The sequence below is a fragment of the Muscardinus avellanarius genome (genome assembly GCF_963383645.1).
Source record: "Muscardinus avellanarius genome assembly, chromosome: 11".
In the NCBI taxonomy this organism is placed as follows: Eukaryota; Metazoa; Chordata; class Mammalia; order Rodentia; family Gliridae; genus Muscardinus; species Muscardinus avellanarius.
The window spans coordinates 44828077-44855054 of record NC_137797.1 but is presented as its reverse complement, the minus strand read 5'-3'; the positions used below and the strand labels follow the sequence as shown (position 1 = coordinate 44855054).

General features: G+C 40.5%; 1 protein-coding gene across 1 annotated transcript in view; it reads left to right on the top strand.

Moving 5' to 3' along the window:
* Nucleotides 1–17989: 17989 nt before the first annotated feature.
* The window catches only part of ZDHHC17 (zDHHC palmitoyltransferase 17), a gene marked incomplete at both ends in the record, with an annotated part of 80396 nt that continues 71407 nt past the window's right edge, over nt 17990–26978 (top strand). The window contains one exon of the mRNA XM_080706562.1: nt 17990–18082. Coding sequence (XP_080562688.1) covers nt 17990–18082 — 93 coding nt within the window. The remainder of the gene's footprint in view (nt 18083–26978) is intronic.

Genomic DNA, 26978 nt, shown 5'->3' with positions numbered 1-26978 from the left:
CTTGTAATCCCAGCATTTGGGAGGTGAGACAGGAGGACTACAGGTTCATAGCCAGCCTCAGCTACTTAGTGAGGCCTTTTCCAACTCAGTGAGACCCTGTTTCAAAATAAAGAATAAAAAATAGCCGGGCGTGGTGGCGCACGCTTGTAATCCCGGCGCTTGGGAGGCGGAGACAGGAGGATCGCGCAGGTTCGAAGCCAGCTTCACTGGCTTAGGAGACCCTGTTTCCAAAAAATAAAATAGGTCTGGGAGTGTAGCCCTGAGGTAGAAGGGCTTCCAGGAACCCCAGCACCACCAAAAAAAAAAAAAAAGAATAAAAAATAGCGCTGAAGGTGCAGCTCGAAAATGGAATACCCCTGGGTTCAATCCCCAGTACAAAAAAGTAACATATATTTGTATAAATAAAATATTTGAGAAAAAGACATCATCCTTTTCTTCCTTCTCATTTAAATTCTATACCCTACAAGTCACCACCATTTCATGTGTCATTCCAGATGTTTAAGCATGTGTAGATTTTCTCAACAAATGATTTTATGTTATCCACATCCACACACGCACACACACCTACGCGTGTGTGCACATGCAAATACAAGCACACACATACACAATCTTTCTAGCTTTTGCCATCTAAAAATCTGTTCATGCCAAACAGATATTTTATAATATGAATTTACTATAATGTCTTTAACTGTTTCTCCATGAAAACATAATTGGAATGATTTTAGATCTTCACTATGACAAACACTGCTATAATTTTGTAATATATGCTCATGCATTCTTATAGGTTGAATCTGTAGGGTAAATTTCTAGAAATAAAACTATTGGGCCAAAGAGTAAATGTACTTAAAATTTAGATAAATACCATATGAACAGCTTGTGCCAATCTGTGCTCTTACCAGCAGCATATGTCCCAGAGGATCTGATTTTATTCTTTGCCATCTGGTAGTAAAACATGGGATAGTATTGTTTGTCTGTTGGTTGGTATTAGGAATTGAGCCCAGGGGCATTCTACCTCTTGAGCTATACTCCAAGCCCTTTTTTACTTCTTATTTGGAAACAGGATCTTACCAGCCTCAGAAGGTATGGGGAAAACTGGTTATCCACTTGTAGAAAAATAGAATTAAACCCCAACCTCTCACCTTGCACAAGAGACAACTCAAGATAGACCAGCCCTAGAAATTAGACCAGAGACTTTAAAATTAATAGAGGAGGACATAGGACCAACATTCCACCATATGGGTATCTATAGAAACTTCCTCATTAAGACCGCCAAAATTCAGGAAATAAAAACAAGAATTAATATATGGAATGATATTAAAAAGTTTCTGTTCAGCAAAGGATATCATCAATAGAGCCTATAGAATGGGAGAAGATCTCTGCCAGCTATTCCTCTGATAGAGGACTAGTATCTAGAATATAAAATGAACTTAAAAGATTTAACACTAAAAAAAATCAAGAAATGGCCAATTGAAATAAATAGACACATCACAAAGAAGACATACAAATGGTCAATAAATACATGAAAAAATGTTTAACATCATTGACCATCAGGGAGATGCAAATCAAAAATACCCTGAGATTCCATCTAAACACAATTAAAATGGCAACCATCAAGACTACAAACAATAATAAATGCTGGTGAGGATGTGGGGAAGTAGGAACACTATTGGTGGAATTGTAAATTAGTGCAGCAACCATTGAGATCAGTGTGGAGATTCCTCAGAAAACTGGGAATGTATCTCCCATATAATCCAGCAATACCACTCCTGGGTATCTTTCCAAACGGACTGAAATAAGAATATCATAGCCATGCATAACCATGTTTATAGCATCATGATTCACAACAGCCAAATTATGGAACCAACAGAGGAGTCTACCAACAGATGAATGGCTACAAAATTATGGGTAATACACACAATGAAATTCATTCAGCAATAAAGAAGAAGACAATTACGTCATTTGCAGGAAAATGGATGGACCTGGAGAGTACTATGTTAAGAGTAGCCAGTCACAGAAAGTTAAGGGTCATATGTTTTCTCTCATATGAGGAAGGTAGGGAGTAATTAGAATACAAGAACTTTAGATATAATGGTGGGGGGGGAACCCCAGTGGAATGATGCAGAGGGTCTAAGGGAGTGTGGCGGTAGTGGGAGGAGAATTAATGAAGGAAACACTTCCTCTGGCATTATGTACATATGTGAAATTATCAATGCCAATTCAATACATGTATGAGGGAAAGAGGGAGTGAGAAGGGAGCTGGTGTGCATGTATGTCCCTATCACTCTGAACTACATTATAATGTGAAACTACAATGTACCAATAAAAATGTATAAGAAATAATAATAAAAGCTGTTACGGATTGGCGCCCGTAGGGGGGTGTAGCTCGGAGGTTAAATGCCCCTGGGTTCCATCTCCAGACCCGCAAAAAAAAAAAAAAAAAAAAAAAAAAGAGGGAAACCTAGAGCTTAGGGCAAAGCACCATGCCACAGAGTGACACAGTGGAATGACCCAAAACAAAGTTAGTCCCATCTGGGGTGCCAAAAAGTTGCAGTTTGGGAGAGTATGGTTGTGGGGAAACTGTTCCCGGGGATCCCTGTTAGGGTCCCGGACACACTTTCCCTCAAACCACAACCCAAACCAAAACGACCAAAAACAGAAATAAAACCGCAGGTTCTTGTCCTAAGCTAAGAATAAATATGCATAGCTTGGACAGTTGCTGAAGATTTAAAGAAGTTTATTAGAAAGATAGAAATACAGAGGATAGGTACAGCTCCATACCAGACTGGCACGGAGGAATGACTCGAATGAATACACCAAAGGGATCACACGTGGAACTATTTTTTATACCCATGACCTTCATCTTGTTTGTGTAATTCTGACGTAGTGAGATTCTGACGTAGTCCCTGTAAGGTACCTCCCCTTACCCTGTAAGGTACCTCCCCCAGCAAGGTGTGGTAAGGTATCTCCTTTCATGAAGGTCGACCCCTCCTACCATCTTAGCTAGCTTATCTAATCATGTAGCTCTGTCTTTAGATAGAGAAAGGCCTAGTTCTCCTCCCCTATTGACTTTTTAATTACTTTTAGCTAGGTTAATTTACATTGGAATAGTTGCCTGCTTTTAGGCAGAAACCAAGTCCTTGCACAGATTTGCCCCTCACCCAATTTTTGAAATATATTAATAATCATAGCTTTCTCAAATCTTCCTAGGCCATTCCCAATACTGATACAAAAGCCAGGCGTGGTGGCACACGATTGTAATCCCAACATTCGGGAGGCTGAAACCGGAGGATTGCGGTTCAAGGACAGCCTCAGCTACTCAGTGAGGCCCTCTGTAACTTAGTGAGACCCTGTTTCAAAATAAAGAATAAAAAATAGGGCAGGGGGTATAGCTCAGAGGTTGAATACCCCTGAGTTCCATCCCCATACCAGCAAAAAGAAAAAAGAAAAAAGAAATAATAGTAGACTGTTAGAAAAAAAAAAAAAAGAAACAAAGTCTCACTAAGTTGCTGAAGGTCTTGTTAAGTTGCTGAGGCTGGCTTCAAACCTGTGATCTTCCTGTTTCAGCCTCACAAGTATTGGAATGACAGGCAAGTACCACCACTCCCTGCTAGCATTGTTATTTTCATAAGCACTTTTTTTCTTTTGTTTTTTTGGTACTGGAGATTGAACCCTGGGGCATTTTACCTCTGAGCTACACCCAGCCATTTAAAAAATTTTTGTTTTGAGAATCTCTTTAGGTTACTTAGGCTGTCCTCAAACTTGCAATCCTCCTGTTTCAGCCTCCCAAGTACTGGGATTACAAACATGTGCCACTATGGTTAGCTGATCTGCTCTTCCTTAATTATGACTGAAATCTAGGGATTTTATTTTGTATTTACTAACCATTTGTATTTTTTGTATTTCTTTTTCTCTAATTGCCCTTTTTTTGTGACCGGATATTTCCAAAAAAATTTGCTACATGTTTTTGAATTTCACATGAACACTCCTGAAACATTTAAAGCATTCAATGGAATTTAGAACTAGATTGGCAGCTGGATCCTATATAATGGATTTTTGATATGAGAAAGGGTACTGTTTGCCTGGGTCCCCGTGGAGCCTTCTTTTCCCACAATGCACAGCTACAGCTTCTTGCATCTGCACTGTCATTTTTAATACCTGGGAACTACAGTCTCAGAGTCTCACATCCTTTTTTAAATCACATCCTCTTCTGAAAGCTGCACAAGTATGGTTTATTGCAGCCTGGAGGCTCAAAAATATAAAAATCATAGAGGATGGATTGGCTGAACTCCAACAACACAGAAAGCAGCTTATGAAAGGTTATATAAGAAAGAAGTTAAGACACAAAATGAGTATGCCACATGTGAAATAAAAAAGCTGGGATTGGCCCAGATCTCAAGTGCAGCTGTGAAAGAAACAAAAGACAGAGTCGTGGGGAGAACTTGAACGGCCGAATGCCACATGAAAATTAAGCCAAGGTCCTATTTAACCTTTGTTTAAACCCACAATGGATGTGACAAACCAACTGCTTTAGTTTTTGTTTGTGTTGGTGGTTTTTGTTTGCAAGTTCAGGAGGCTTTCTCAACTAGTACAGGCTAAGAAAGAATTCACCGGTTTATAAGGGACATTCAGGGGTTAGCGATTTTCAGGTATTGGTGAGTTCAGGGCAGGCTCCTCAGAGTTCTGTCTGATCTGTACCAGTATTGGGAATGGCCTAGGAAGATTTGAGAAAGCTCTGATTATTAATAGATATATTTCAGAAATAATTGTGTCAAAATGGCAGACCTGGAGAGAGAAAGGCTTGGCCTGTCAGGAAACAAACAGCTATTGAAACTTGTTACGGATTGGCGGCCCTAGAAAGAGGGAATGTTAGAGCTTAGAGCACAGCACCACACCACAGAGTGACAGAGTGGAATGACCCAAAACAAAGTCAGCCCCGTGTGGGCGCCAAATTATGCTACGGGTTTGGGAGTATGGTTGTGGGGAAACTGTTCCCGGGGACCCCTGTTAGGGTCCTGGACACCATTTCCCTCAAACCACAACCAAACCCAAAACGACCAAAAACAGAAAATTACCACGGGTTCTTGTCCTAAGCTAAGAATAAATATGCATAGCTTGCACAGTTGCTGAAGATTTAAAGAAGTTTATTAAAAGATAGAAATACAGAGGATAGGTACAGCTCCATACCAGACTAGCATGGAGGGGTGACTCGAATGAATACACCAAAGGAATCACATGTGGACCGGATTTTTTATACCCATGACCTCCATCTTGTTTGCATAATTCTGACATAGTGAACGTCCCTGTAAGGTACCTCCCCTTACCCTGTAAGGTACCTCCCCCAGCAAGGTGTGGTGAGGTGTCTCCTTTCATGAAGGATGAAGGTCAAACCCTGCTCCATCCTCCCTAGATTATCATGTAGCTCTGTCTTTAGAGAAAGGCCTAGTTCTCCTCTCCTATTGACTTGTTAATTACTTTTAGCTAGGTTAATTTACATTGAAATAGTTGCGTGCTTTTAGGCAGAAACCAAGTCCTTGCACAGATTTGCCCCTCACCCAATTTTTGAAATATATTAATAATCATAACTTTTTCAAATCTTCCTAGGCCATTCCCAATACTGGTACAAAACTTAGATTGACTTAGCTAAAAGTAATTAGCAAGTCCATAGGAGAGGGGAACTAAGCCTTTCTCTGTCTCTGGCCTTATCTAATCTACATGATTAGATAAGCTAGCTAGGATGGTGGGAGGGGTGACCTTCTTGAAAGGAGACACCTTGTCACACCTTGCTGCGGGAGGAACCTTACAGGGACTTTTACTATGTCAGAATTATGCAAACAAGATGGAGGTCATGGGTACAAAAAGTGCTATATCTGGGGTGGGGCAGATCTACATAATTAGATAAGCTAGCTAGGATGGTGGGAGGGGTTGACCTTTGTGAAAGGAGACACCTTGCCACACCTTGCTGGGGAAGGAACAGAATTAGTAAACAAGATGGAGGTCATGGGTATAAAAAGTCCAGTCCACTGCTGTATCTGGGGTGGGCCATTTATTTGAACCACCCCACCCATGCCATTCTGGCATGGGGCTGTAACTATCATCTGTATTTCTTTTTTTTTTTTTGCAGGTCTGGGGATGGAACCCAGGGGCATTCGACCTCCAAGCTACACCCCCTGCCCTATTTTTTATTCTTTATTTTGAAACCAGGTCTCACTGAGTTGCAGAGGGCCTCACTAAGTAGCTGAGGCTGTCCGCAAACCGCGATCCTCCAGTCTCAACCTCCCGAATGCTGGGATTACAAGCGTGCGCCACCATGCCCGGCTTATTTCTTTCTTTTTAATAAACTTCTTTAAATTTTCAGCAAGAGTCCAGGCTAAAGTGTATTTACAAGAACCCGCGGTTTTTCTGTTTTGGGGTTTTGTTGTGGCTTGAGGGAAATTGTGTCTGGGACCCTAACAGGGATCCCCGGGGACAGTTTCCCCAAAACCATAACATTCCCCCACTGTAACATATTTCACGGTAACATGATCTGCCATGCTCACCTGGTTTGCTCTGAGTGTGAGGTGCCGTCTCAGGCGGACTCTCCCTCCATGGCAGAAGAGAGAACAGTGCTCAAATTCTAAGCAGGGTGTCCTGAATTGTCATCAAAGAAAAACAAAGTGCCAACTCCCTAGAAACCTACCTGCCTTCGGTATGTTTCAGAGGTCTTTCTTGTCTTCTCAGACATGTACTGAAAATATACTGTAGACAGTGAGTGCTGTGCTAAGTGCTTGAGATAGATACAGATAGATATACAAATAAACATATATAATTATTTTCTTTAAAATTGAGAACTAGCCAGGCGTGGTAGCGCACGGTTGTAATCCCTGCGCTTGGGAGGCGGAGACAGGAGGATCACGAAGGATCGAAGCCAGCCGCTCTGGCTTTAGAGACCCTGTTTCAAAATATAAAATAGGTCTGGGAGTGTAGCCCGGAGGTAGAAGGGCTTCCAGGAACCCTAGTACCACCAAAATAAATAAATAAATAAATAAAAATAAAGTTAAGAACTTTCATTTCAGTGTAATTTCAGGCTGTAATTTAAATAATCATACAACAAATTGCCATATATACTTCATATGCTCAGATTCCTTTCATTTATTTAAATATTAACATTTTCTGTTTGAAAGTTTCAGACATGATGCTCCATTATTCTTCAAATAGTCTACCACATAATTTCTAAAAACGAGATTTTCATTTACCTAAGCCCAAACCTGGAAATTAACATCAATACAAACAACATCGTTTTACCTGCAGATCATATTCAGCCTTCGCCAATTGTCCCAATGATGTCTGTTTTAGCAGAACAAAATTCTGGTTCAACCATTACATTCAAATCTTAGTTAGCTTGGAACAGTTCTTCAGTCTTTCTTTGTTCTTCATGACATACACATTTTTTTTTTCAGAGTACAGGCTATAAATTATGTAGAATGTCCCTTAATTTGGGTTTGTCAGATGTTTCCTCATGACTAGATTCAGGATATGGCTTTTGGCAGAAATATCACAGAAATGTTGTCTTCTTCTCAGTGCATCACTTTGGTAGGTATATGAAGCCAATTTATCCATGTTTCTATTTTTAAAGTGTTTTTTAACATCTAGGATAGATGACAGACACACAGAGCAATAACTGTGATGTAGTCTGATCATGTATCTGTGTTTCTGACATCTTTTATTCCTCCTTTCCGTTCTCTCGCTCATCTTTTGGCCTTTGCTGCTACAGCTACCTGTTCTTTGACATTGCCTTGTATCAAGTGCATAGAGCATCTCTTGATTGTGTGTGTTTGTGTGTGTGTGCGTGTGTGCTGGGGCTTGAACCCAGGGGCATTCTACTCTGAGTTATACCCCAGCCCTATTTTATTTTTTTTAACTTTTAAACAGTGTCTCATTGAGTTGCTGAGGGCCTCACAGAGTTACTGAGGCTGACCTTGAACCTCTCTGACCCTCCTGTCTCAGCCCCAAGTACTATGATCACAAGTGTGTGACACCACAACTGGCTATCTCTTGTTTTTGCAGTAAGGCTCCTTTGCCACTACCACATGGAATGCCTGAAGAGGCTCAACTAGACACGTATAAACTGGGAAGAGTAAGGGAGCTGAAACTCGCTAAACAAGCTTTTACCACTGAAGGGTACAAGCAGTGAATCAATTGTCTCTGTTGCCATGCCAAACAATCTTTTTTTTTTTTTTTTTTTTGGTACTGGGGTTCCTGGAAGCCCTTCTACCTCTGGGCTACACTCCCAAACCTATTTTTATTTTTATTTTTATTTTTATTTGGAAACAGGGTCTTAAGCCAGCACAGCTGGCTTCAAACCCGTGCGATCCTCCTGTCTCTGCCTCCCAAGCGCAGGGATTACAAGTGTGCGCCACCACACCTGGTATGCCAATCTTGATGCACAGCTCTCCAAGAGCTTTCAGCAGGACTAAGCTCCAGTTGCCCCAGATGTCGACCAGCTAAGTAACAGACCTTTTGGGTTGGCTTTCTTTCCTTCTATTTACCATTTACTCCCACTTTCCCACTTCTGTACCCCGGAATTATTTTCCATGGTAAACCAGCTGCATGTAAGCCCTTGTCTTGGACTCTTCCTTTTGGGGGATCAAAGAAGAGGTTCCTTATCAGGGGTAGACTAGAAAGCAGACCCCTAGGAAGGCTTTTAGAACTGAATCTCTCACCAGTCAGACACTTCTGCTGCTTGTGGAAAGTGTGGGTTGTGATAACCCCTTTCCTGAGTTAGCATCACTAAGACTTTCACTGGCAAATGATTAGGATGATATATAGGCAGAAGGTCAGGCATTTGTTCATGAAAAAGGGAAGGCCCTTGAATAGTTTGAAGGCAATAGTAATTGCAAGACCTGTGGACTGGCTCACTTTTGTTAAGGGTGCATTCAGACTTAAATTAAAAAGGCTCAAATAACCAACTTTCAGTTAAGAACAGGCTCTGAAAAACAGAAACTCTCTGAGGCAGTATTTAAAGAAATAATTGTCTTCTCATCTATAGAGCAAACTAGGATGACAATCATACCCAGGATTGAATTCTGAGGTACAGCTGCAAAGGAGACCAGACACACTGCTAGGTAAGTCTTCTGTGACAAAGATAGGGAAAGAAAGCCAGGTGTGGTGGTGCATGCTTGTAATCCCAGCATTCAGGAGGCTGATACTGGAGGATTGCTGTTTGCAGGCAGCCTCAGCTACTTAGTGAGGCCCTCTGCAACTTAGTGAGACCCCGTTTCAAAATAAAGAATACAAAATAGGGCAGGGGGTGTAGCTTAGGGGTAGAATGCCCCTGGGTTCCATCCCCAGACACACACACACACACAAATACACACACACACACACACACACACACACACACACCACACACACACACACACACACACGATAGGGAAAGAATGGAAACCCAAGACTTGTCATGGTAGCATTCATAAATTCCCAAACTTATTGGCTCACCATCCTCTTTACAGAGGAAATATAGTACTTAGTGCTTTCCTGGGCGCTTCTACCACCTTTATTTTTATTCAACACCCCTCCAATTGTACCCTATGCTAAAATTACCTCCCTGGATCATTCTAGCCTTCTCCTACCCTGGGGGACACATGTGGGCTTTGGGAACCTATTCATTATTTTAGGTGGACAAGACTGAGATATTCTCATGTCGATATTCTTCTGAACTCTGTGGGTACAAGTAGCTCCTTCTACTTTGCTTGGCAAGAATGGCTTCCCCTTGCCTGTAGACCCTACAAATCTATAACAAAGACATAAGACTGGCTAATATTTACCTGAAGGAGGAGAGAATACGGGTAAAGTGTTAGACCAGGAAAAACAAGAATATAAAGGGCACGTTGGAAAACATTTGGAATTTCATTATATGGCAGGGACACAGTAAGTTCATTCTTGGATACAGCTGAGAAGGTTCCCCAAAGCAGGATTTAATGAAGGCCTACAGCAGATGAGGAAGAGTCTATACGTGTCTCCAATCTTCAAGGAAGGTGTCAAATGGCTAAGGGAGGTTAGAGTATCAGAGAAAATTTACAATATGAGGCCTGAGAATTCACCATTTAACTGTGTTCCTTGTAAAGACCCGGAGGACACACTCATATCTAAGGCAGAAACACTCTGGCTAGGGTGCCATTGGCATCTTTGGGAAGCTCCTTGGTCGCTATCCACTGTAGTTGACAGTGAGAGGTGCTGCTGTGGAACTGGACTTCTTAATGCAACTGGATTAATAAGAATCCCCAATACAAGATGGTGGTGCTTGACCGACAGAAGGCAAGTGTATGTAATGATAGCGGTCTGCAAGGCCAGAGGGGCAACCAGAATGCCTTTACCTACAGGGCTCTGTGATAATGACTAAAAGGCCGCAGTGTTCCCTGGGGTACATGACATCAGCACCCATTAGGGTATTACTTGAACAATATGCATGAGAAAAAATGGACAGCTGGTGAGCAGAAGGCTGATGCCAGCTGTCTCAATGGAAAATTGCAATCTCTCACCCAGTTTATATATCTAAACAAGTTCTTGGATGCAGAGCTCAACATATGAAGGGAAAACTGAGTGACACCCTGTAATACTAGTACAAGTGTATATACTACATATTCCCACAAGAATTCCCCAGAGGACATATACCCATTTATGGAGAAACTGTACATTCGGAAAAAAGGGAACAGCCACTCTGAGGCTTGTTGGAAAGAGGGCCTGAGCTGACACCACCACGAGGCAGCCAGAAGCATTATCACAATCTCCAGGTGGAGCAGGAAGGAGTTCATGGAGGGCAGATGGCCCACATTCATCCCACAGTGGTCCAAAGGAGTCACAGACTCACCCCATGCTTATATTCCTAGTTTCAGGTCAACAACTGAAATGTGTATATGTATGTTTTGTTTTGTTTTGATGGTACTGGGATTGAACCCAGGGGCGTTATACCTCCAAGCACACCCCCAGCCCTATTTTATTTTTTATTTTGAAACAGGGTCTTGTTAAGTTGCTGAGAGTCTTGCTACATTGTTGAGGCTGTCTTTGAACCCACAATCATCCTGTCTCAGCCTTCCAAGTACTGGGACTACAGGCATGCTCCACCATGCCTGGATATTGAAATGTATATGTGTAATATCTGGCAGAACTCTTACCACTTTGGCTTCCTGAATTATGTAACAAGAATTATTATGATAGGAAGAACCAGTAGAACTCACTGAAACTACAAACCCTTGCTAGCTAAGACAGTAAATCATAAGGAAAAAAGGATATCTTGAGTAGATATACAGAGATTGGTCTCACTATCAAAGATTTACAGGGTGTAAATATGCTGGTAACTACCAGGTCTGGTTCAAGTTGCTAATTTAGCCTGTTTGGTTACTATAGAAACCAGACACATCACAGCAAAAGATTAGTGTAAACTTAACCTATGAAAAGCCCTGATTTCAAGCCGGGCGTGGTGGCGCACGCTTGTAATCCCTGTGCTTGGGAGGCGGAGACAGAAGGATAGTGCAAGTTTGAAGCCAGACATGCTGGCTTAAGAGACCCTGTTTCCAAAAAAAAAAAAAAAAAAAAGTATAAAAAATAGGTCTGGGAGTGTAGCCCGGAAGTAGAAGGGTTTCAGCTGCTGTGTCAGATGTGGTATATTTACTATAGTACAACGACATAGTTTTTGGTGACTGGTACGTGATTATTGCTTAAGTGTAGAGATCCTTCTCAATCCCCATTAGTAAAGAAGAGCAAAAGCAGTTGCCTTTTATGTGAGAAGGAGAGCAGTACACACTCCATCTCTTGTCACAAGACTTTGCTAACTTTCCTGCTCTGTTATAATATAAATAGTCCACAGAAAATTGGTCAACTTGACATCCTGTAGAATATCAGGCGGCACCAATGATAACATACCAACTGGACTTCTCAGTGTAGCTACTCCAAAGGAAAATTTTTAAAAATGGGCAAATGCAATGGTCCTTACCAATAAGTCTAAAGCAACTTAGTATTCCAGCCAATCTAGCAAGAGAATTGGGCAACCCACCAGGCATACAGTTGGGATCAGGTAGTGGTAGAATATTTTCAATCCAAGGTTGGTTGAATCTACAGATAGAGGGCCTATGGACACAGAGAGCAGACCATATTCTTAACAACTTAACAACATAGAACCCATAGTTCATTCAAAAAACAATGAGCCAGATTTAGCCCATAAGCCATAGTTTGCCAATCTCTTGTATATGCTGTTTAGGGTGGTATCATTTCCTTTGCCGAAGGTTGGTTTAGCATGCAGATGTATTTAAATCCTAACCAATGAGACCTGTAAATGTTCCTTGACTCAATAAACACACACACACACACACACACACACACACACACACACACACACACACACGAAAAACAATCCCTATAGCTGCTGTAGCCATGATGAGAATATAAAGTTTCTCACCTTTATTTGAGAATAGCAAAGCAGGGGAAGGAAGGAATCTTATAGAATCCTTGTGACTTTACTGAACTGTTGAATTAACCTGCAAAAGACCTGAATCTTTGTGACATTATTGAACTGTTGAATTAAACGGACTCTAGACTTCTTCTTGTAAGAATTATAAAGGGCTTTATTATATAAACCACATTTAGTCAAATTATCTATTACTTAAAGCCAAAAATACTCTAAATGATATAAAGACCCAGGAGAATACTATATAAGTCATTATAAATGCTTCCTTGGAAAGAAATTCTAAGATAAAGTGAAAAAAAGAAAGGTGTGGAACCTTTTCCACAGTTAAGATGTCATGTTTTAAGGATATATACACACACACACACACACACACACACACACACACATACACATATACATACACCCAGAGATTTGTAGATATATAGAATATATGCACATATATTCTGTATGTTTAATAGATATTCTGTATATCTATAATACTATACATATGTGTATACTTATATTTAGATTTACAGACTATACTTGCATTTCTCAGACTGCGAAATGCGCTGTGAGGCACTCTGCCATTGTGTGAATATCACAGAGTGTACTTAGCACAATTTTAATGGTGTGGCCTATTATGTATTGAGACTATATGGTATAGCTTATTGCTCCTAAGACCATAATGGATAAAACAACATGAGCAAAAATTGTGCACAAGAGAAAATTATGCAATCAAGAAAGGCAGGACACATGAGATGCCTGAGGCTGTTGCTGTGTAACTTAGCATACCATTTTGCAGTAAACATTTTTTTTATAAGTAGTAGAACACTCTAAAATAACAATAAGAAGTATAGTATGGCAAATGCATAAATCAGTAACAGTTTTTTATTATCATTATTGAATATTCAGTATTGTATGTAATTGTATGTGCTGTGCTTTTATATGACTGGCAGTATAGTAGGTTTGTTTAAACCGGCATTATCACGACATATGAGTAAGGCATTGCCCTAGGACATGATAATGGCTATGGTGTCATTAAGTCATAGGAATATTTCAGCTCCATTATAATTATGAGACCACTGTTACATATGTGGCTCATTGGTGACCAAAACATCATCATGTACCATATAACTATACAGACCTTAAGATTTGACAAAGATTATGATTAACTTTGGGAAATGTTGTTGGGATAAACGAGGAAAAAGAAACCATTTAATTAAATATATATATCGATCTATATCTATCTATCTATCTATCTATCTATCTATCTATATGTATATGTATATATAGCTGGGCGTGGTGGCACACGCTTGTAGTGGCGCACGCTTGTAATCCCTGCGCTTGGGAGGCTGAGACAGGAGGATCGCGCAGGTTCGAAGCCAGCCTCAGCTACTTAGTGAGCCTCTCAGCAACTTAGTGAGACCCTGTTTCCAAATAAAGTATAAAATAGGTCTGGGAGTATAGCCCGGAAGTAGAAAGCCTCTGGGTTCCACCCCCAGTACCAGACACACACACACACACACACACACACACACACACACACACACACACAAACACACAAATATATATATATATACACACACACAAATATATATATATATATTTAAATATATATATATAAATATATATATATTTTTTTATTATATATATATATATATTTGTGTGTGTGTATGGTACTGGGGATAGAACTCAGGGGCATTCTACCTCCGAGCTACAGCCCCAATCCTATTTTTTTTATTCTTTACTTTTGAAACAGGGTCTCACTAAGTTGCGGAAGGCCTCACTAAGTAGCTTGAGGCTGTCCATGCACCTCAATCTTCCGGTCTCAGCCTCCTGACTGCTGGGATTACAAGCATGCGCCACCACGCCCGGCTTTAATTATATTCTTAGTTTATTATTTTAAGACTTAAAGTATGCGTGACAATTATTTCCAAAATTTAAAAACTGATTAAAAAACCCAAGAAGTACAGAAAATTGGTGATTTCTTACATAGGCAATATTCCGAATAGGATTCTGTGGGAATCTGGGAGTATGGCGACTCAAAGCTGACAGCTAAAATGGAGTGAGGCTTTAAATTCAGATAAACGATTCCGGTCCATTTTAGTCCCTAGTGTAGTTCCTTTAGCCCTGCTGCCTTCTCACACTTAAGTTTAGAAGGGTATAAGCTAGAAGAGCAGGGAATACCAGATGCTCTGGCTACAACCATTTGGCTTCTTTTCTCTTAGAGACAGAGCATCTTATCGCCTGCCTTTGGGTGTTAGTAACATGTCTCATCTCATTTATTTACCATGTGCACTAATCATTTAAAAATGTGGAAAAAAAGAGTCTTTTCTGATGAAAGTCCTCCGTTAGACATCACTTAATCCATGCTTAGATTTAAGTAAGCATGACTGAGGTAAGAAAAACACAGACTATCAATTATATTCTTAGTTTATTTTAGGAAAAAAAAAACCCTACAGAATTTAAGGATTTTGAAATCAGGAAAACTTTTTGCTAGTAGGAACTGTCACAGACAAGACAGCAGAGGTTGATTACAGAGACTGTGGACTTTATATTATTAAAATTTAAAATAAAAGTATGTCTAAGATTGTATCATTATTGTTAGAATCACAGAGGTAAAAGAGATTTTGGAGAGCACTGATTTCAAGCCCTTTATTTTACAGATGATAAAACTGAGGTTAAGAAGTTAGGAAAAATGACATTAATTATACCATTAATTAGCTATAAAGCCAGAGCCAATATTCAGTTTCTTATAATAGTCTTTCTTCTACACTATATTTGCCGAGAATTACTTTGTCTGAAGACAATAGATGTCTTCCTAAAGTTCTTCATAGGTTAAGAACATTAGTCAAGAATGAAGCTGTAATTTATCATAATCAGAATTCGTTTTCACCTGTGGTGAAAACATGCTCAGAGTCCCTGAACCCCTTGATATTTATGCATAATTTTCCCATTTTTGAAGTGATAAAATTGGACTAGAACTGAACTACTACTGATACTCTGTTTAGCTCTAGTAGTCTAGTAGCCTCTGAAGTTACACAGGAAACCATATTTATATGATACGCCATTCCTCCTAATCCATTTGTCTCTGAATCCATTTCACAATTTTTCTCCAACAAGGTCTAGTTTTCTCTTTGAATTTTATTTTTTTTTAGCTACTATTCTTCATTACTCCACAATCCTTTGCCATTCTTTGTCAACTCATCTAAGTGCACTTAATTCTTGGCTCTCCTTATAGTCCCCTTAATATACTGTCTCAAATTTTGATTGTGTAAATAAGAAATCTATAATTACCAAGAAGACTGATTAATGAGTTCATTTTGGTCCATTCTGAGCCCAGCCTAATTCAACATGTTTCTCAAGAATGGCCGCTCTTGCTCCTGACTTCTTTCTTCAGTTCTTCATTTAGTAACTACTTGAGTCTTACAGCAGTGAACAAGGCAGACACAGATGCTAGCCGAGTTGTTTCAACTTCTTTACAACTACTTTTAGTATTTTCTCTATGTTTAGGATGTATAATTCTCTGAAGTCACAAATACAAATGTCTACTGCATCGAAGCAGGCAATGAAAATGGGTAAAGCAGGCTATAATAGGTCTGCCAGTGCTGAGCAAGAAGGTCCAGGTTCCACATGAAGTAGAAATCTAGATTTTAAAGTGAATTCTCCCAGCTAGGCACATGCATGAAATCTCAGTACTTGGGGGTCAAGGTAGAAAGATCACAAGCTTTAGGCCAGCTTTGGCAACTTGGTGAAACCCTATTAAAAACAAAACAAAAAACTAAAAAGGGATGGGAGTGTAGCTCAGTGGCAGAATGGTCCGGGTTCAATCTACATACAAACACCCACTGAATTTGGGTATCTAATTAAATTTTGAAAATTACCAACTATCATGTGAGCCAACTGGCACATTTTTAATGGTTGATTTTGGCTCTTGATCATCCAACATTTTCTCCTGTTCTCCATGCAGTTTCCTCACCGCTTCATTCAATATTTTCTTTATGCCACTTCTCAACTTTCAGTTTGCTTTCTTTACTCCCGTCTTCTTTCTGTTTCTAGTAAACGAATAGCATATGGAAGGGTAAAGAGGAGCAAGATGAAAACTCAAACATTGGCGTGGGAAGGTCTTCTGAAGGCGTTAACTAACCTGTGTCTGAAAGCAACTGGTGCTCCAAAGGCCGAACCCTAATTCTGCAGCATTCTGCATGATAATTCCTGGTTTGAGGGCAGGATTAAGGGAACAAAAATCGGCTTTTCTGAGAAGAGAAAAAGCAGCTATGCTGAGAGGGCAGATGCAGAGCCAGCCTAACAGATAATCTTTTCCCCACTGCCATGAAGCAGATACTAAATGCCATTTCCACCCCTCTCTGAGTGATTACTCTTCTGTTACCAATGAGCCCTAGGTCCATTTTGCTATTTTCATTTATTACTGTATCTAATTACTAAGTTTTCTAGTCTCATGACAAAGTCTAGTCCTTTATTTCCCACTTTCCCCCATTCTGCCTCAGTAACTAGGTCCAATCCAGAACAGGGTCCTTTGGCGGGAACCTAAATCCTGCCGTATTCTTCGCTGCCTCTGGAGTGACTTCTCTTGTTTTACAAATAAATCTACTTTGTCGGACCGCGGGCTTCTTCCTCGCAATCTTTGGCTGCTTTGGCTTTAACAGGAGACAGGTTCATCTTAGGATCTCCAAATGGTCCTGTTACATGATCCCTGCAAAATCTTCCCTTGAGTTGTTTAGATCTACGATCTTCTATCCACTGAAAACAAACACAAGTGCCTAACTACAACAGCCCCACCAGCCCATGTCTAGGAAGCAGTTGCCTCCCTCCCGGAGTCCTAACATCCCTCTGGCCATTTTATGTGGGTTGCATTTCAGTGATTCCTGAATTTTATTAAAAGCTAGCAGAGAGGGGGTTGTGGTACTAATTCAAAACCAATGAGAACAAGTTGGGATCATCTGAAAACGGCATCTCCAGGAGGAAGCCCCAAGTTCCATCCGTGATCCGATCCCGGAGGTGGGACACTGGGAGGTGACCTTTCTGAGTGTGGAGGAGAGGGAGGCGTCTTCCGTCTTCAGGAAGGGTGCGGGTCTGGAGTCCAGGCGCGGAGCCCCAGGGCGTCTCCCCGGGGTGAGGGTCCCTGCGGACCGGGCGGGAGCGCGGGGTGCAGGCGTAGGCCGCGGGGCGCCGGGGACGCGGGCACACTGCGCAGCTCCGGAGCTCCGTCCCGCTTCCCGCGCCGCCAGGCTAACCTATCAGCCGCCGCGCCGCCTCCCCGGTGCCCCGAGGCGCAGAGCGGCGGCCCGGGACCCGCCCCCGGCCGCGGCGCCCACGCCCAGAGCCGCCCGCCCGCCCCGCGCACTGCAGCGCCGCGCGCTCCCGTGGGGCCGGCCGCGCGCGCGCACGCGCAGGGACTCGCGCCGCCGAGCGGTGGGGGCCGAGGGGGCGTCGTGGGGGCCGGCGGCGGCGGCGGCGCGGGAGGAGGCGGCGGCCGCGTCCCTCCGGCGGGGCTCGCGCTCGCCCTCCGCCGCGCCCGAGCCCCGCGAGGCTGAAACGCTTTCTCCCGGCATGCAGCGGGAGGAGGGATTTAACACCAAGATGGCGGACGGCCCGGACGAGTACGAGGCCGAGACGGGCTGCGTGCCCCTGCTGCATCCCGAGGTGAGGGCCCGCGCCGCGCGTCGCTCGCCCGGCGCCCCGCCCGGTGCCCCCCGCGGCCCCGGGGGCGGCGGCCGGCGTGTGCGGGGCGCTGGGGCGGCGGGGAGGCGCTGGAGGCCCGAGCGGGCCGCGGGCGGGCGGGCGGGCGGGCGGATAACGGGGAGGAGATAGCGGGGCGGGCCGGTCGGGGCGGGCTCTGGACGGCGTCTGCGGCGGGGCCGAGGACCGCGGGGTGCTGGCGGCGCTGCTCGGTCGGCGCGCTGCTGGCGGGTGCGGAGGCGACCGGGCCCCGGCGCTGTTGTGATCCGCAGCCCCGGCCCCTAGTCTGGCCCCGAGGCCGGGAAAGCGAGGGGGCCGAGAGAAAGCGCGTCTTGTTCTGACCCCCCACCCCGTCTTCCTTCAGCAAAGCGATGACACTGATCCTTCCATTTAGCGGGGTGTGTGTGTGTGTGTGTGTGTTGGGGGTACAGGACAATTTCTTGGCAAAGTGGAATCTATCCTTCCAGGTTATGCCAAAGAGGCACCTTGCGTCGATTGCCCGTATTTCAGCATTTGTCCTTAAGCCATTGTAAAGAGAGAGGTCAGACGAACTTTTGGGAATAGACACAAAATGCTATTTTGGGGCGGGAGGGGGTCAGGGGAGGAGAGTGCAACACGTTTCTCGCCACAATATGAGTAGCTTCCTATGTAAGTAAATGGTTCTCTGCTCCAGGACCAGTCACGTTTTGTACTTGTTTACTTCTTAGTTTGTAGCCGAGCTAGTGCTCATAAAGGCCTGGAAGCAATTCTTTATGCATTCTGGTTTTTAATGATTCACAGCGTGGCGGGTTTGTGGGTGGGTGGGACAACTTCCCGAAGGACTGAGGTAGTTTTTAATGAGGTTGAGGGATGAGGACTAATGGGTGCATTCTTTATAGGGTGAACAGATATGAAAGTCTTATCCCTGGTTATTTTGCATTGTTAGAATGATCTGTTTATTTCTAGATTTTGTAGCATGCTCCTATATTTTTAGTAAAGTGTGAACTAACAATCACTGTTACAGTTTATGTATGTTAATACTCAGCCACCCTCTCATTCATCATTTTGGCTTATCAAAAACAGAAGGGACAATTCCGTAGGGATATATGTCTGGGGAATGTCAGTAGGAAAAGGCTACTTTGATTTTTTTTGACAAACTGTGCAGTAAGACTAAATGTTATTTTTTGACCACAGTGATAACATTTTCAGAACTAGCATTGGAGGCATCTCTCTTAACACTAAAACTATATCATGAAATAGGTAAGGTGGTTTTCAGATGATTTCTTGAAAATATTGCTAAAGCATATTTCTGTTCCCGTGGATGTATTTTAGATACTTAAAATACATATTCTGTATATTTTCATGTATTGTTCCTCATATACTTTTGTTTAGTAAAATAGTATGTTGCTTATTACTTTAAGAATAATTAGGCCAGTCATGGTGGTGCACACCTGTAATCTCAGCATTTGGGAGGCTGAGACAGAAGGATAGCTGTTCAAGAACAGCCTCAGCTACTTAGGCCCTTTGCAACTAAGTGGAACTTTTTTCAAAATAAAAAAAGAATAGGGCTGGGGGTGTAGCTCGGAAGTAGAATGCCCCTGAGTTCCATCCCCAGTAACTGCATAATAATAATAATAATAATAATAATAATAATAATAATAATAATAAATAATAATAATAATAATAATTTTAACTGGTAACAAATCCAGAGATTACTTTGTATTAAAAAGTAGCCAGTAGGCTTGAAATTTAGGGAATACTCTTTGAGTTGCCACTTAAAAGATAGGCTATTACTAGAAAACCAACTTTATCATAATTGAAAGTGGGAATTATTGTAACTGATATATCATTCCTTTTTCCCCAAATAAGCATAAGATCTAATAAGTTTAAATGCTTTGGATCTTAAGCTCATAACTGTGTGGACTGGGTCTTTCTGCTTTTTTTCTCTGGTTATGTTCTGCTTTCTGGCAGTGTGTTCTTAGGTATGCTACTTCACTTCTAGCATCATTATTTATAAAAATGGGCCACTCAGAGGATTAGATGAGTCCATATGTTTTTGTTGTTCAGTGTTTTCAGTCCCCCTTGGAAAGAAACCTCTGTCTTGGTGAGCAGTGAAATAATAGTTCTTTTAACTCCATTTTGAAGAGAACATGACTTGGGTTCAGACAGACTCGGATTCCAATTCTGAATCTTCAGTAAGTAGCCAGGTGACCTGAAACAAGAGCTTAATTTCTTTAAGCCTTAATTTGTGCATCAGAAAATAGAGATGTTGCCGGGCATGGTGGTGCACTCTTGGAATCCCCGCGCTTGGGAGGCAGAGACCGCAGGTTCAAAGCCAGCTGCGCGCTGGCTTAGGAGACCCTGTTTCCAAACAAAAATGTAAAAATAAGTCTGGGAGTGTAGCCCCGAGGTAGAAGGGCTTCCAGGAACCCCAGTACCACCAAACAACAACAACAACAAAAAGCAATAATTAAAAAAAAAAGAAAATAGAGATGTTGCCTAATTTGTTTAGCTGTAAGAATTAGATTGAGGCTCAAGAACTGGCACTTTGTAGGTACACAGTTAATATTGTATTTTTTTCTATAAGAAGAAGGAAAGTGTTACACTATTATTTTGGTTTTGATGAGTGATTGAGAAACTTAGTTTTTAATTTAGTGGAATAGTATCTTGCGGGAATGTTTTGCTTTACTTTTTTCTTCAGCTTTAACACTGTCACAAAAATAGTTTCTCACTAAATATTTGTTAAACAGATGAATTATTTGTAGGATAGAGAAATTAGCCATTGCTTCAATCTTTTAGCAGGCAAATTACCCACTGTTAACACCTTTCTCAGAGGATTATGCAATTAGATGAACAGTGAAACTTTTTTAGGCATCTGGGTAGGAGAATCGTTTTAGTGAATTAAGTAATTCATTTAGTGAATCATACAGATATTTGTCTTGTTTGGGTCAGGCATTGTGCAGGACTCTGTGAGACTTCAGCAATTTTGTGGTGAATTCAGTGAGAGACAGGATAGGGTATTGGTTAAGAGCCAAGATTTTCTGGTGACAAACTGAGAATCTGGGCCCTGCCACTTACTGTCATCATGATCAAATTACATTTTCCTCATTTGTAAAATTGAATATTGCCTACCTTTTAGAATTACTATATCAAGTAGAGTGTTTGTAAAACAGCCTTTATAGATCGAGGCTACCAAACAAATTGAACTTTCTAGTGGCCATGCCACACAGCGAATACTACTGAAAGGGAAGCTGCCATTAACTTTGTTTTCTTTTGAAATGGGTGAGTATTCCTTTATCTTAATGGAAGAATGGAAGAATTAAAGGCGGTTTGGAAAAAGATGAACTGATTATCAGGGGATTAAGGTGCTAGTAGTCCTACCTATGTGACCTTGAGCTAGTGGGTACTTAACTGCAATTTCTTTTAAGATAAAGAGGCTTGACTAGATGATCCCTAAAATTTCTTCAAGCACTAATGTTCTGATTTTAAGTTGTGATTTTTCAAGAAAATCAACATGAACATCTAGCTGCTAGGTCTGTGGTGATGTCTTAGTTTATATAGGTTGAAATAAAAAAAGGATAGTGTATGTTTTTGCAGAAGGTTGTGACCTAGTTAGGAAGATATATGCACCAGAAACACTTGACAGAATCCAAATAAGTGCTGACTTGAATAGTATAGCTTGTGAGCCGTGTCAGATTCCTGTCATTTGGAATGGTTAGACAGAACCACATGCTGGTCTGCAGTCCAACAGACTTGCTTTCACCAGTTTGCCTACTAGGACATCCTCAGTAAATTGTCTCAGCTCTTTCATGAGATCACATTACCCTTTTCTGCCAGAATATTATAGGAGCTCTGTATTTCAGAGAGGTCTGACTCATAGCTTTGAACTGTAGTGCCTAGATTATCTATGGCTTTCATCTCCTGCTTTCTTCTTTTTCCCCCTCAATTTCAAAAATGTAACACTTTTAGTTCACATTCATTTTGTCAGTATTTGTGTCTCATGATTTTTCTTGTTTGAATACTAAACTGAAATATTACTACATCTATCCACAGAGTTTGTAAAATCTTTTTGAGATTTCTCTTTAGTGAGAGTGATTTTGGCTTTTTCCACTATTATTTTTTGCCCATTTTGTATTTAGAGAAATATGATTGTATATGTATATAAATTAACTCATTTGCTTCAGATAATTCACAGGAAATTTCTTTGAAAGTTGTTTTTCTTCTGATAGGTTGCTGACAAGTTTTTCCTTTCAAAGTACATTTTCCTGCAGTCTTTAAGTCCTGGTGCCCTTTTTTTTTTTAAATTCAGCAAAAATGCTATAGGTCATGAAATTGCAATTTAGATTTTAAAACAATATATTTTAAGCATAGTAGCCACTGAGTTGAACATACATTAAATTAAAATGAGACTAATTGGTGACCACATGTAATGTGGCAAATCTGAAGATGAAAATTACTGATGTATAGAACAAAAAAATTGTTTGGTTTGAGAAATGATATTTCCTTGTTTATATTTTTTCCTTCTCATTATTTTAACTTAATTTGTGAGAATTATCTCAAAAGTATTAAGAGTGGACTGTGGAGTAGGTGAATGTAAGAGCATACATATTAAAAATGTGAACAATGGTGTTAGTAAGTGTAGGTTCAAATATCAGCTGCTACTAACTGTGTGTCCCTGGGCAAATTATTGACCTCTGTGTCTTAGTTTTCCAAACTGAAATGGGAATGCAATAATAATTTATGAGGCTGTTGTAGGGATTAAATTAGATAATATATGCTAAATTCTATGCCTAACAATTAGTAAACATCATAAATGTTAGTTATTAATGCTACAAGTTAGTAATATCTCATTCATAAATCAAGCAGTAGTAGAGACAGTTAACTAAATGGCTAAACTAATATTGGTTAAGCCAGGCGCAGTGGCATACGCCTATAATTCCAATACCTGGGAGGCTGAGACAAGAGGATTGCAGGTGTGAAGGCAGCCTCAGCAACTCAGTGAGACATCAGCTTAGTGACATCCTGTTTCCAAATAAAGTAAAATCAGGCTGAGGTGTAGCTCAGAGGTAGAAGGCCGCTGAGTTCAATCTCCACCAACACACACACCTATGTGTCTGTGAGGATTGAGGAAGATTGAGAAGACAGGTGAAATATTTTTTATTATAAGCCTTTTTTGGACTAGTTGATTTTTCTTAAAGATTTGGGAGACTGAAACAAGAGGTTCTCAGGTTCGAGGTCATCAGTGCATAGTAACTTAAAAGGGCTGGGGGTGTAGCTCAGAGCTAGAACACTTCTGGTAAAACACACACACACACACACACACACACACACACACACACACACGATGGGTGCTTTGATATGAGGCACATACACATATATACACACATGATGGATGCCTTGATATGAGGAGTATTTACTGAGGATGTAAGTATGGTCTTGATCCTTGTTAGGCCACAAAATAATGAGATTTAGAAAATAATATCTTGTAAAACAACTGTAGGCTTTCAGATAACTCGGGATAGAGGAAAGTGAGGGGGTGTGTGTTTTTAAATTAAAAAGTGAGTTGTTGCCCTCCTTTACATTAGAATATCCTAAGGGTATGTTAAAGTAGTCATGGTTGAAGAGTTAATAAAAGTCTTAAAATTTAGTGTGCTGTTAAAGAGCCCTCAACAACCACATAATCCGAAAAGGTTTTTCCCTGTTAAGAATATGTAAAGTTCTTTTTGAAAGCATCATCTTACTGTATTATTTTATTACAGATTGATAATTTAAGAGTAAAATATAAATTAACGGAGTTTGAAAAATCATGATTCAGGGTAATATTTTACTTATGAAATACACAAAATTATTGCCCAATGGAATATTTATCCAGTCCTTTTTAAAGACTTTTATTAAAATAGGGATATAAACATCTAATTTGAAAGTACAGTGAAACTTCAGCCTTCTGTGAAGGAGGTGCTGCAAAGTACTTAAATGTCCTGAGCTTTAAAGGCTTAAACATATACTTCGTGTTGAAAATTTGCCAAACGAATTACCCTATTTTCTAAAGTTAATACATACCAAATAAAATAGAATCTTTCTTTGATAAATCAGAACATTTAGTATCTTGGTGTCATTTTTCTGATATCAGCGATATTGTTGAGGATATGGGCTTTGACGGGTTTAAATGTGCCTGAAGCAGTTTTTGTATATATTTAATAGCTATTGTTTTTCAGTTGTTTTATTCTAGGAAAAAGCAAGTGAAAAAGTAAATTCTCATTGAGATGTTACTATATTATATCCTTGTTTAGCTTCCAAGAATTATTTATTTATTTATTTTTGTGATACTGGGGATTAAACCACTGAGATTTTTTTTTTCCTGTACTGGGGATAGAACCCAGGGGTATTCTACTTGTGAGCTACCCCCCTCCCCCCGCCCCAGCCCTTTTTACTTTTTATTTTGAGACAGGGTCTTACTGAGAGTGTGCTACTTGCTGAGCTGACCGGGAGTCTGCTAACCTCCTGTCTCAGCCTCCTAACTACTGGGATTATAGGTGTGTGCCACCATGCCTGACCTTTGTACATTCTGTGAGTTTTAACAAATGTATAGTAATGTGTATCTACCATTAGAGAAGGTGCTACACTTAAAATTTTTCTGTTTAACCATGGTGCAAAGCCACCTGCATTCAGTAGAAACTTCAGATCTTGAAGTTTGATCTTTTCCTTGGAACAGCAGTATGAGGGTACTCTTTGATGATGCTCTAAGTTAGGTGTGTTAAAAGCATATTCAATTTATGGTGGATTTGTTGGGAAATAACTCCTTTTAAGTTGGGAAGTATATCATCATAGTTTCACTGCCTTAAAAATCTTCTGTTTTTTGCCTATTCATCCCTCTCCTCGAATCCCTGGTAAGGGTTCCTATTTTTTTTTTTTTTTTTTTGCGGGTCTGTGGATGGAACCCAGAGATATTTGACCTCCGTGCTACACCCTGTGCCCAATTTTTTATTTTTTATTTTGAAACAGGGTCTCACTGAGTTAGCGGAGGGCCTCACTAAGTGGCTGAGGCTGCTTGCGAATCGCGGTCCTCCTGTCTCAGCCTCCCAAATGCTGGGATTACAAGCTTGCACCACCACTGCCAGCAAGGGTTCCTATTTTTAAGGTCTCCATATTTTGCCTTTTCCAGAATGCTATATAGGGGAATGGTATAGTATGGAGCTTTTCAGATTGGCTTCTTTGACTTAGTAATACTCATTTCAGCTTCTTCCATGATGTTGTAAAAGCTTGTTAGTTCCTTTCTTTTTAAAAAGCACTGAGTAACTTTTTCATTTTTTGGATGTACCAGTGTATTTACTCATTGTCTACTGGAGGGCATCTTGGTTGCTTCCAAACTTACTCATTTACTTTTTACTGCTATTCTGTAAAGTATTGAACTGCTTAGAGATTAAGCAGACTAAGAGATAAAGTAATTTATTCACTTCATATCATATTTGGCAGGATTTATCTTAGTACCTAAACACTCAGACTCCCAAACCCATAACTCTCTACCTTTAAATTAATAGGTGAAAACACAATTTACTCTTATTTATTAATAAAATTATAGTAGAAAAACTCAGTTATTATCAATCCTTGATATCGAAGGAGTAGGGGAGGATTAACATTTTTCTAAAGTACTTTCAGTTAGCCCTTTGACTTGAAATAATAAAACTGTATTTCTTTAAAAAACTTTAAAAAATTATTCAACCCTTATTTTGTTTGGTTAATGTAAAAATGTAAAAATATACTTTCACAATTCTTTGAAAGGACATTTCCCTTATCCTAGACATTGATGTGATGTAGCTGTTCTCAGTATTGAATCTGTGGAAGTAGTTGATGAGAGGACAGATGCTACCATTTTAATTTATGAGCACCTCAGGTTTAATCTTTTTTTTTTTTGTACAATCCCATTATCAATACATTTGTAAAAATAGAGATTTGTCACTGGACTATATTCTTCTACTTAGTAGAATGATTTGAATATTCAGGGAGAATGATGTAGTTCAAATGCCACATCCTGCAGTTGTAATTATATGATCTTGGGCAAATTACCCCCTTTGCCCAACTTATCCTACCTGAAAAATAAGGGTTAATAATAGCATCTATTCTTTAGAGTTCTTATGAGACTAAATCAGTTAATGTAATTTATTTTATAGATTTTAACACATATTTATTACATTTTTTTGTGTGGCACTGGGGATGGAACCCAGGGGCATTCTACTTTTGAGCGACACCCCCAGTCCTATTTTTTAATTCTTAATTTTGAAACAGGGTCTCATTGAGTTGCAAAGGGCCTCACTAAGTAGCTGAGGCTGTCTGCAAACCATGATCCTCCTGTCTCAGCTTCCAAATGCTGAGATTACAAGTGTGCGCCACCATGCCCAGTTTTATTACATTTTAATCTTTGAAATTGGCGTTCATGTTTTACAGTTAATGGTGCTTCTCTTGCTTTTGCCAAATAGTAGTTGTGATAAGTGCTTGGGCCAACTTTGTGGTTATTCTTCCTGTCTGTCTGTCTTTCTGTGCTGGGGAATTGAACCAGGGGCATTCTACTTCCAAGATACACCCCCAGCCTGATTTTTAATTCTTTATTTTAAAACAGAGTCTCACTAAGTTGCAGAGGGCATCACTAAGTAGATGAGGCTGCCTGTGAACCCAGATTCTCCTGTCTCAGCCTCCCAATTATTGGGATTACAAGCGTGTGCCACCATGCCCATCTTTTTGTGGCTATTCTTGATAGCAGAATTGTACACCTACAGCTTCCATTTCAGTCAGCAGTCCACTTAAGGAACATTTAAGAAGATAATTCCTAGTTGTTTTCTGAAAACTGTGGATAACTATTGGTGAGATCAAGAAAATGCTAGCATCA